The following is a 12,500-nucleotide window of genomic DNA, read 5'->3' as shown; positions in this document are numbered from 1 at the left end:
CCAACTGTATGAGGTGCGCCACCCGCCAGTTCAGATGAAAAATACTACAAATTAGTATACTATGACAAATTAACTACATAGTTAGACCGAATTTACAAGTTACATCCAACTGTATGAGGTGTGCCACCCGCCAGTTCAGATGAAAAATACTACAAATTAGTATGCTATGACTAATTATCTTTAAATCATTGTTGCCACATGCAGATGTGTTTATTAGAAAGATATCACTTGTGTTTGATGTATTTGCCACTGAATGATGACTGACAATTTCCTCAGACCCAAGGGACAGTGAAACCTTTCTTGATTTTTGTCAAAAAACTTACAGTATATGAACAGAGAAGTCACTGATTTTTGCAGTGAATATTTCTCCCTTGTATTCACCCAGTTCAATGTGAGAGCATTCGACTCTTCCATAATTACCTGATGTCTGGAACAAATTTACTTGACCCAGCTAAAACAGTTTCACCTAATAATGTAATGGTATATCCAAAATGGCAATGAAACCTCTACCCTCCCAAGTTTTGACACAAAAACATCAATTATTATTCACAATTGCATCACAATTTGCAATCAGCACTGTTTGTTTCTTGCATCTCAGGAAATTCCCTCCAATTAAATTTCAATGCTCAATTTCCTTCAGCACTGCATCTTGTGGTTGAAGTACATGAAGGCCCTGGAAAAGAATCACACCAGTCAATCAATCAATTTATATAATTTCATAATATCATTTTCGAAGAATGTTGTAACAAATCACTTTGCCATTCATACGCAATGTTCCTGTGTAGGTGAAACTAAATAATGAAGCTAAGAGCTAAAGGAATTATTGCAAGAGACTTGTATCTTACCATGACGAGCTTAGGCCGACAAAAAAATATATGCAAATGAGCTTACGGTGATTTGAAATCACCCTTAGCTAATCATTAAGTGTAACTCAAGAACTCATTTCGCAAGTTTAGGTGTCGCAGATATCGCATCAGAGTCCGCTTCTGACATATTCAGTTACTTTTTTTTTTACACTTTTTAAGTCACAATGGAGAAGCATAAATCCAGAAAACGTCATTCACTGAACGTTTTCCAGAGACTTTGCCCTGTGTGGCGTGCAGCAATTCTCGCGAGGATTTTAGAGTAATTCTTGCTCGCACAATTCTGTAACACTGTGGCAAATACGCATAACTCGCTTTTTGAGTTCAGTTATTTTCAATTTACGTATGCTTTGTATGTACAAAATTGGTTCTGCCTTCAGATAACAACAGTCCAAAACTGTACTGACTACCCAAGAAAGACAGAACTTATTAGTACAAAATAATAATTATTACAAAATCGGTTCTGCCTTCAGATAACAACAGTCCAAACTGGACTGACTACCCAAGAGAGACTGAACTCATTAGCGCAAAATAATAATTATTACAAAATTGGTTCTGCCTTCAGATAACAACAGTCCAAACTGGACTGACTACCCAAGAGAGACAGAACTCATTAGCACAAAATAATTATTATTACAACATTGGTTCTGCCTTCAGATAACAACAGTCCAAAACTGGACTGACTACCCAAGAGAGACAGAACTCATTAGTACAAAATAATAGTTATTACAAAATTGGTTCTGCCTTCAGATAACAACAGTCCAAAACTGGACTGACTACCCAAGAGAGACAGAACTCATTAGCACAAAATAATAATTATTACAAAATTGGTTCTGCCTTCAGATAACAACAGTCCAAACTGGACTGACTACCCAAGAGAGACAGAACTCATTAGTACATTTAATAATTATTATTACAACATTGGTTCTGCCTTCAGATAACAACAGTCCAAAACTGGACTGACTACCCAAGAGAGACAGAACTCATTAGTACAAAATAATAGTTATTACAAAATTGGTTCTGCCTTCAGATAACAACAGTCCAAAACTGGACTGACTACCCAGGAGAGACAGAACTCATTAGTACAAAATAATAATTATTACAAAATCGGTTCTGCCTTCAGATAACAACAGTCCAAACTGGACTGACTACCCATGAGAGACTGAACTCATTAGCGTAAAATAATAATTATTACAAAATTGGTTCTGCCTTCAGATAACAACAGTCCAAACTGGACTGACTACCCAAGAGAGACAGAACTCATTAGTACAAAATAATAATTATTACAAAATCGGTTCTGCCTTCAGATAACAACAGTCCAAACTGGACTGACTACCCAGGAGAGACAGAACTCATTAGCACAAAATAATAATTATTACAAAATTGGTTCTGCCTTCAGATAACAACAGTCCAAACTGGACTGACTACCCAAGAGAGACAGAACTCATTAGCACAAAATAATAATTATTACAAAATTGGTTCTGCCTTCAGATAACAACAGTCCAAACTGGACTGACTACCCAAGAGAGACAGAACTCATTAGTACAAAATAATAATTATTACAAAATCGGTTCTGCCTTCAGATAACAACAGTCCAAACTGGACTGACTACCCAAGAGAGACAGAACTCATTAGTACAAAATAATAATTATTACAAAATCGGTTCTGCCTTCAGATAACAACAGTCCAAACTGGACTGACTACCCAAGAGAGACAGAACTCATTAGTACAAAATAATAATTATTACAAAATCGGTTCTGCCTTCAGATAACAACAGTCCAAACTGGACTGACTACCCAGGAGAGACAGAACTCATTAGCACAAAATAATAATTATTACAAAATTGGTTCTGCCTTCAGATAACAACAGTCCAAACTGGACTGACTACCCAAGAGAGACAGAACTCATTAGTACAAAATAATAATTATTACAAAATCGGTTCTGCCTTCAGATAACAACAGTCCAAACTGGACTGACTACCCAGGAGAGACAGAACTCATTAGCACAAAATAATAATTATTACAAAATCGGTTCTGCCTTCAGATAACAACAGTCCAAACTGGACTGACTACCCAAGAGAGACAGAACTCATTAGTACAAAATAATAATTATTACAAAATCGGTTCTGCCTTCAGATAACAACAGTCCAAACTGGACTGACTACCCAGGAGAGACAGAACTCATTAGCACAAAATAATAATTATTACAAAATCGGTTCTGCCTTCAGATAACAACAGTCCAAACTGGACTGACTACCCAAGAGAGACAGAACTCATTAGTACAAAATAATAATTATTACAAAATCGGTTCTGCCTTCAGATAACAACAGTCCAAACTGGACTGACTACCCAAGAGAGACAGAACTCATTAGTAGAAAATAATAATTATTACAAAATCGGTTCTGCCTTCAGATAACAACAGTCCAAACTGGACTGACTACCCAAGAGAGACAGAACTCATTAGCACAAAATAATTATTATTACAACATTGGTTCTGCCTTCAGATAACAACAGTCCAAAACTGGACTGACTACCCAAGAGAGACAGAACTCATTAGTACAAAATAATAGTTATTACAAAATTGGTTCTGCCTTCAGATAACAACAGTCCAAAACTGGACTGACTACCCAAGAGAGACAGAACTCATTAGCACAAAATAATAATTATTACAAAATTGGTTCTGCCTTCAGATAACAACAGTCCAAAACTGGACTGACTACCCAAGAGAGACAGAACTCATTAGTACAAAATAATAATTATTACAAAATTGGTTCTGCCTTCAGATAACAACAGTCCAAACTGGACTGACTACCCAAGAGAGACAGAACTCATTAGTACATTTAATAATTATTATTACAAAATTGGTTCTGCCTTCAGATAACAAGAGTAAAAAATGGACTGACTACCCGAGAGAGACAGAACTCGTTAGGGTAAAATAAAAATGATTAAAAAGAGACTGGTTGTGCCTTTTGATAACAAAAGTCAAAAACAGACTATCACATACAAGAGATTATTTAAAATGCAATCTGTTTTGCAATAGTAATTTAATATTATAGATACTTTTAAAGATTACATTGAAACTGATCAATGTACTTCAGGTCTGGTATCCAGCTAGCAGCCTAAGGCTGTATTCTGTCTATTACATATATGTAGTCTGTTTCAGTCTGACCTCTACTCAAAAACAACAAACAGCACTTTCCTATGCTGAATTTCTCATTGGGCTAGCTCGGGGGAGGTACACAAGCAACCCCACCGTGACAAGGTATGGACTATGAGGTGGTTGCAAAGTACAAAATGATCAGAAAATCGTCTGGCATTACACAGAGTAAACTCCCAGGAGTCAATCGGTTTAGTAAAAATTTACAAACTAACAAACAAAACAAATGACAAATTATCCTAATGATTTTTTGCTTATTAGCTTGGCTCCACATAACAAGCTAAATTATGCGTCACAGATTATTATTATTATCATTATTAGGATATGTTGGTCAACTTTGTTTTCCATGCTCGACTGGTTATTTCATATCCAACAAGCCTGAACGCAATAATATTGTTTTATTGAAAATGTCCCCAAAATAGAGAGAAATCTACTGACTTCATTGTGTAACTGTATATTTTCAGCTGACATGTACCCTTTCCATCACTTTGTAGAGCATGGAATATTAGCTCATATACCAGGATGGCAGGGCCAATGAAAACTTCTGAATTGTATTACACAATGACAAAATTTTTAATATTTATTATGTTTATAGACATCACAAAATTTACATACAGTCTCACTTTGAAAGAGAGCACAAAACAATTTATCTCATTGGTCTCTGTGCAATGTACATGTATGTAGTGTTTCCATGGTACTTTTAAAAATACAAGAGTTTCCTTAAATAACAGTTACCTACATGTACCTTTTAGAAAAGTGCCATTCAAGACAACCTCCACCAGCCCTTTTTAGCTGCCAAAGACCGAATACATTGCCCTGAAACAAAATATGGACATATAAAAACCCTACAAGGTCAGCTTCATGACCCGACATAATGGTTATGGTAGGTGCTGTGGAAATTTGACCGGCTGGAATTCCTTGTTGACACCCTGGCTTACAAATTTATATGGAAGCCTGTGACAACATCCCAAAGTGTCCACCTTACCAAACTGACCATTTTGTACATGTAATAAAATCAATAATAATTATTTATTGTTGAAGTTTTCATACCTTTTTATTGAAAATGTCTGAATTAGTGTTTGAAGGGTACCACTCAAAACAAATTTTGTATTTCACTCATAAATTTGCTCTTTTTTTGAGGGTGCCTGGGCATAAAGCACTCAAAGCACTAGCTTGTGAGATTTCCCATATCCAATTAAAAGAGTGGAGCAATCATGCCAAAAATTGTCTCTTAAAACAAAAGTTTTGAGATATAAAAATTCCTCAAGATGGCTTTTTGTGTATTGTTATGAATAGGCCATTTCCGAGTTCCTGTCTGCTTCCTCTTCAAAGCGAGTCTAAGTGCAAAGTCTTTGTGATGGTAATTAGGTCTACTTTACATATGAATGAAAACTAATTTTCAGGAGAAAAACTTCGCACTTAGACTCGCTTTGAAGAGGAGGCAGACATGAACTCGGAAATGGATTATTAGATTAACAACCCGCTCCCTCCTGAGAGTGACACTCATAGATTTTACTCTGTCTAATGCCAGACGATTTTACTCGTCAATGGGGGCCTCTTCAGGGATGAATGGGTTAAGTACTCATCAAATAAAATTTGAGGTTTTGGTGGGAGAAATTGCAATATTAATTGCATCACAATATGATTGGTATATTTAGATGGCTAGCTCTACTACATAACAGTACATGTACAGGGTTCTCCCTAGTTTTCAGCGCAACAGGTATAGCACCTTTTCACACCGGTAAAGCAATTGGTTAATGTTGGAGGTTCTGCAAAGGATAAGCGACTTCTGAGTGTTTGCAGGCGGTAATAAGTGCTCTTACAAGCAGTAAATTTTGCCGGTAGCTTTATCAATGTTTCATGAAAAATGCTAGTAATGCAAATGCTTTTGAGAAGTCTACTATGGAATACCCCAGAAGACAACTGAATTTTTTTTTGTTAAGGCCCACATACATGTACATGCAAACAAGCAAGTGACAAGTAACAAGCGAGAAAGCTTATATACCATGTCATAGGAAATAGTTACACATCACCCTGCACAAGCAATGTGGAATACAGCCGAATATATGCTGTGCAGTTATTGACTGATTGGTTAAATCTTTTTATGACTTGGTATAAAGGGCTTCACATTACTGAACATGTGACATTGTTTGCACAAGGAGCCAGAGCCGGCCAAATTTTTGCGCGGCCCATCAAAGAAATTTGAACGCAAGGTTAAATTCCTAGAATACTTTTTCTCGCAGTCCAGGAACGAAGGTGTGAAAAAGCAATGTGATCCCAAACCACACATCAATAATAATAACACCGTAACTGTTCATTAAAGTTGTTAAGATCGAGATCACATAGTGCAGTATGACACAGGAATAAAAATAGTAATAGTAGAACCGAAAGAGTTAATTCTTCATGTGAATCGTTCCATGTCTGTTTATATTATTTTCTCGTCATCATGTCACACACCAGGCAGTTACTTTAATGTTTAACTCCTCATTTCACAACAAAAGTAAATGCGATATTGCCAGGCTTGCGGATTTGTTTAATCTAACAGCAGTACCGCTAAAAGAGAGGGCCTATTTTCGTCACAATGAGGAGATATGAGCTTCCGCGTTTACTGGCTTGACGGCGCAGGATAAAATTGCCTCAGTTGGGCAGCGTGCTGGCAGTCGTTGGGGAATAACAAGCACTGATCAGATCGAGAAGTCTTCTTAAATGCGAAGAGGGTGAGTGGTCGCGTAAAAGAGAATTTCAACTTATATGGTGGCCCAATGTCTATTCGCAAGCAAAATACTGGACATTTGCGACAGAGATTCTTTCTCGGACACACTGCGCTCGTAAATTAACTCATTCATGAGGATTTGGCGTAGTAACTTTTAGGTCTAGTGAAGAACTTATAAAAAAGGGCACTCGAATTCTCCTTCCCTCTTTCTCCTCTGATGAAAAGACAATAAAACATGTGCAATATATAGGATATGCACTTTAAACAATAAAAATTGTCGATGTCAAGTGTTTGTCTCTCTGTAAAGAATTCTCTATAGGGTAGACATTGAAAGCTATTTTGTTCAGAAAATTTGTTTCATTCCGAAAAGGAGTAATTTTCAATAATGTACATGTACAAATATTGCTGTGACTTTCTTTAACTGATCTTGTGTTGCCTGAAAATAAACCTATAATGGTATGATATGAAACACCAAAAGCACCCATTGAATGAAAGTCAGTATACATGTAGATAGTTATAAACTGCATGACAACGACAGTGTCAGCAATTATTCGGTGCCCTTGAATTAAATTTGATTTTTGTCAGCCTTTTCAGGTGATCAGTTGTTTCTTTGTTGTACTTACATCCAGTGTAAGAAATATGGGAAACATAAAAATCCCAGTGAGTTAATAGATTGTATACCTCAGGTATATGCTACCCAAGAGGTTACAAAGTGAAATGGTGAAAGAGTGAGTTATGGATTGTATACCTCAGGTATATGCTACCCAAGAGGTTACAAAGTGAAATGGTGAAAGAGTGAGTTATGGATTGTATACCACAGGTATATGCTACCCAAGAGGTTACAAAGTGAAATGGTGACACAGTGAGTTAATAGATTGTATACCTCAGGTATATGCTACCCAAGAGGTTACAAAGTGAAATGGTGACCCAGTGAGTTATGGATTGTATACCTCAGGTATATGCTACCCAAGAGGTTACAAAGTGAAATGGTGACACAGTGACTTATGGATTGTATACCTCAGGTATCAGGGTTGTATATAACAGCCGGCAGCCGGCGAAGTTCGCCGGCTTCTCTGTGAGGTTTCGCCGGCTACTTTCATTGTTTGAAGGGTCAAGACATGTCGAGGAGATGATGTTTATCAGGTCTAAACTACTTGGGCTCAATAAAAATAAAAATTTGCAGTGCCTATCTTTTCTGAAAACATATAAAAGACTTCTGACTCAAGGGCAGTTTAAAAACGTTATACTTGAGACTGTCGTTTTCAACAAATCTTGCTGCGGTGGCGGGAAAGTACGAACAACATGATTTGTTGTCCGCCATATTGGATTTCGATACATGAATGCATGATTATGCGAGCAGGAAACTGGGAAAGAGTAGTCTTCGTGCATGACTATCAGCACGAAATTGCGAAAATGACTGACCAGCGAGGTCAAAAACGAAAGCAATTAACCTTAGATCTTTTTTGTCAAGGAAAACGAAAACCAAAAGAGACAATTACAAGTGAAGGTATGTACCCACCTTTGAAAAAATGTCCAAGAAAATAAATATTAATTCGCCAGCAAATCGGCCAAAACAATCAAGGGCAAAATAATTTAATCTTTTTGTAAGCTTTAGCATCATTGATTTGAAAGAAAACGTCGAAAGTTTATTTTACTATTCCTTCTGAGAAGAAACGTAGTGCTTTATTGGCCTCCGTCAAATCACCGTGAATGGGAATGTTTTGTTTGTCGCTTCTTGCAAATGCTGTCAACAGCGGCCATGATCAAGGTGCGTGTTGTTTATCAGCAGTGGCCTTTGCCTTGTTAACTTTCTGGCACGTACAGTTTTCGAAATATCAGAAATATAGCCCGCACGGCATGTGTAAACAGGAGTTGAAACTCAAACAGGTCAATTGTAATTGACTTGCAAGTTACCGGTGCAGGTTAATCTGATCCGTAATTCGAACTTCCCTTTGACATACGCTTTTTTTTTTTTTTTTTTTCATTTAAAATATATCAGATTCTAGCTCAAGCAGTGCGCTTGTATCAGCTGGTGCTAGTACCTCAGAGGAAACAGTAAAAGTTTTGCCTGCTAGACAGCTCGAAAAACCAGTCTACTATTCTAAAGCGGTTTCTGCCGAGGAAAGCACTGGTCTCTTAAACTCGTTGTTCAAAGAAGAAGGAGAAGGCGTTTTGCACCATCAGTCGTTATGCAGTAGCAAGTCATGTTGTAAGCTATCTGCACAAGAGCAAACTGCACACAAAAAGCTAAAAGACAAGTTCAAACATGAGTGGCTGTTTGACAAAGAGATCTCGTTTTGCTCTGATACGGGGATTTGGTGGCTTTCATATTTAGAGGGCAAAGGTATGTTCTGTCTTCTTTGCCGAAAGCATGATGCAGGCAGCAAATTCAATAGGTCAAAGGTTTTCAATCTTGATGGTTCTGTTCGTTTCCGGAAACCGACACTGATAGAACATATTAACAGTCAGCAACATCGTGATGCCATCTCTGCAGAACACCTGCAAAGAGTTTCAACATTTCATATAGAAATCACTGAGAAGGAAAATACTGCTCATGATGTTTTATTCAAGGCATTCTATTCTTTGTATTGGCTTGCAAAAGAAGAAATTTCAAACCGAAAGTTTACTTCGTTGTTGTCCCTACTGGAGCATTTGGGACTCGAAGAGATGAAATACTTGAATCCCCGATCACCATGTGCCGTGAGGGAGATGTTTTTGGTTGTTGGGCAAGTGTTTTCTAACAGCATCTTGCAAAAGCTTCATAATGCAAATTTTTGGGGGCTGCTATGTGATGATGTTACTGATATTTCTGTTAAGGAACAGTTTGTTTGTTTTGCTCAGTTCTTCGACTCTGAATGTGGTGTGCTGCACACTGATTTCCTCTTTGTACAAAATGTCCTAAAGGACTCTGATTCAGCAAATGCGGAAACACTATTCACCCTTCTCACCAACAAGATGGCAGAATTGAATATGGAAATCAACAAAGTTTCTTCCCTGGTTAGTGATGGTGCAAGTGTTATGTTAGGTTCCAAAACAGGTCTTGCAGCCCGACTTAAAGAAGTCAATTCCACAATAATTTCAATCCACTGCATCTGCCACAAGTTAGCGCTAGCTTGTGTCGACACTGCAAAAGATGTCGAGTACATACAAGCTGTCGAGGACCTCCTAGGACAGTTGTGGAAGTATCTGGAAAATTCCCCTAAAAGAATGGCAATTTACTTGAAAGTGCAGCAAGAAGTAAAGTCTTTTGACTTGTCAAAGAAGAGCAGAAAGGTAATAACCAAGAAGCTAAAGAAAGCCTGCCAAACAAGATGGTTGTCGCTTGATCATGCAGTAGAAGGCATAACTGACGACTTAGAAGCATTAATGCGCACATTAAGAATTCTTGAAAGTGATGCAACAGCTTGTGGGCTACTGAAGAAAATACACCGTCCCAAATTCGTTGGATGTGTGTATATTCTCAAGCACATTCTTCCTGTCCTCTCTCAGCTGAGCAAAACATTCCAAAGAGGATGTGTGAACTTCAGTCACATTTCCCCTGCAATTAATCACGCTAAACACAAGCTGCAATGCATCGTGGATGAAAGGTTACCACTGAAGCAGTTCAAGCAGGATTTGGAAGCAGAGGGCAAGCTAGAGACCCTCGAGCTTACACCAACAGAATTTCAATTCCAGCAACAAGAACAGCTTCTGCTTCGATACGTCTCTTCGTTGAAGGCTAATATTGATCAGCGTTTCAGCAGTGCCCTGCCAGTCCTTAGTGCATTTGCAGTTTTTGATGTTATGATGGCTCCACCTCCTGAAAGTGTGAACTTCAAGGAGTATGGGCTCAAACACATCGAAACACTTGCTAAACATTTTTACAATAAGTCCAATCTTGTTGGTGAAGTGAAGAAGCAACAGCTCCAGGCAGAATGGGGAAAGTTTAAGTTTGATTTGTTGGAGTGGAAAAAGGTCGTTCCCAAGGATGTTGTTGACGGTAAATGTCCAACTGTGACTACCACAACATGGACTCTTCATTATATGCAGGCTTTTAGCCAGGCGGCCGTCCAGCCGTCCAAAGGACGGCCAGTTCTCAGAAATGGGAGATTTTCGACGGCCTGTTTTGGGCGGCCATTTACGAACTTCTGTGCTTAATGTAACAAAACTGTCTATAAATTAATAAAAGTTACATTTCTTTTTGCTCTCAAGAGTTGTTTTAGTGCTGCTGTCGTATTTTTCTTCTATATGAACACTTTTTTAGCGAGTTTCCTTTCTGTTTTGATCAAATGAATCAAAGTTGAGCGAAGCGATTTCACAGGCAAAGCCGCTGTTCAGTGATATTGACTTACCAAGTCGTCCCTAGGCTACTTTGCCGGCTGCTATAAATAAATGCGCACTTTGGTAATTATTTATGAGGACATGAGTCAAAGATCACGCGCCTTCCAACTCGGTAAGACGCTCTCGCGGCTACAAATGTTATTGTAATCGCTTGATTGTATTCTGCTCTGTTCAAGCGAAATCTGGCGGGCATTACAACAAAATAGCCATTTGGTGTAATAACATGTGCAATCATCGTAATTGCTTTAGGAATACTAATAGTAGGTGAATAGTTAAAGATTGCAGACCAGAATGCAGTTCGACCAACAAAGCCACTCATATCTGTTCTTTCGTGTAAATCATGGCTTGACAACTTCAAATTTCAATCACTCTTCATAACAACTGGAGTTCCTATCCCAAATATAATTCAATGTTAAACAAGGTAAGTTGAGGAAAGGATAGCTTAGTAAAATTATCAAGGAAAAACAGCGGTTTAATAGGTAAATTGAAAGACGTTTACAGCTGTCAGAATCGCGGAAATCACGTCTAAGAGGCTTCAATTTTTCAAAATTTTCTGGGGGAGCATGCCCCCAGACCCCCCTAGGCCCACATAAAATTTGGACTCCCACTTTCAAAATCCTGGCTAAAAGCCTGATTATATGCTGAAACAGCCGTCCTACAGGCATTTTTGTCCCCTGTTGAGTAACCTTGCTGAGTGTTGCCTTTCAATTCCCATTTCGAATGCATGGCCAGAACGGGGTGCAAGCGCGCTTAAGCGCATCAAGACCAGGCTTCGATCAAGGCTTCAAAATGACATGCTGCAGGCACTTATGCAGGTTTCAATCAATGGGCCACCACTGCACTCAGATCAGTGCAAGGAAATTGTACGTGACTCTGTACAGCTTTGGTTGAAGCAGAAAAAGAGGCGAACCTTGCCTAAGAAAAGAGCATCAACAGATCACCGTAGTTCTGTGTCAGAGCACGTAGAGATGACAGATGTGGGAGTGCAGGTTGAAACTGTTGAAGCTGATCAAGATGAAGCTAGCCCAAATGAGATGGCGCTTGAAGATGAAGTTGAAGCTGCAGCATCTGCTTTGAAGCTAACAGACCAGTCTGATGACTCGGACTATGATTCAGAAAACTTTGACAGTGATACTGACTAAATAATTTCTAAATCAAAACGAGGAGTTTCCTTTGAGAAAAAGATCTTTACACTAAAATCTAGCGCCAAAGGAACAAGCAGATATCGTGGATCAAACCTTAAAGCAACCTTTTGCTTTAAGTGTAACAGACCTATACCTTTACGAAGGTAACATTGTAAGATGCCGCCAACATGATTTATACGAGTTAACAAGTTATCAAACAGTATGTGGCCAAATGTTTTCATTTTATCAACTTAGGGTTTCATCTAAGTAAACCAAAAAAGTTTTTTGAAACAATGAAACATTAAGTACTTAACCTTGATCAGC

General features: G+C 38.2%; 1 protein-coding gene across 1 annotated transcript; it reads left to right on the top strand.

Moving 5' to 3' along the window:
* The first annotated feature begins 8,145 nt into the window (after positions 1–8,145).
* On the top strand, positions 8,146–10,869 carry LOC138008900 (zinc finger protein 862-like). The gene is made up of 2 exons (XM_068856208.1): positions 8,146–8,239; positions 8,732–10,869. The coding sequence occupies exons 1-2, from the start codon at positions 8,146–8,148 to the stop codon at positions 10,867–10,869; spliced, it is 2,232 nt and encodes a 743-aa protein (XP_068712309.1).
* Positions 10,870–12,500: the final 1,631 nt, after the last annotated feature.

Source organism: Montipora foliosa, chromosome 6 (genome assembly GCF_036669935.1).
Source record: "Montipora foliosa isolate CH-2021 chromosome 6, ASM3666993v2, whole genome shotgun sequence".
Taxonomy (NCBI): domain Eukaryota; kingdom Metazoa; phylum Cnidaria; class Anthozoa; order Scleractinia; family Acroporidae; genus Montipora; species Montipora foliosa.
The sequence above is the reverse complement of the archived record's forward strand: the minus strand, read 5'-3'. Positions and strand labels throughout refer to the sequence as shown.

Bases quoted from the DNA above. Each gene is read 5' to 3' on its own strand.
- LOC138008900 (XM_068856208.1), top strand. From the start codon at position 8,146: ATGACTGACCAGCGAGGTCAAAAACGAAAGCAATTAACCTTAGATCTT. The intron at 8,240-8,731 runs GTATGTACCCAC...AAAATATATCAG, and splicing joins AGAGACAATTACAAGTGAAG to ATTCTAGCTCAAGCAGTGCG.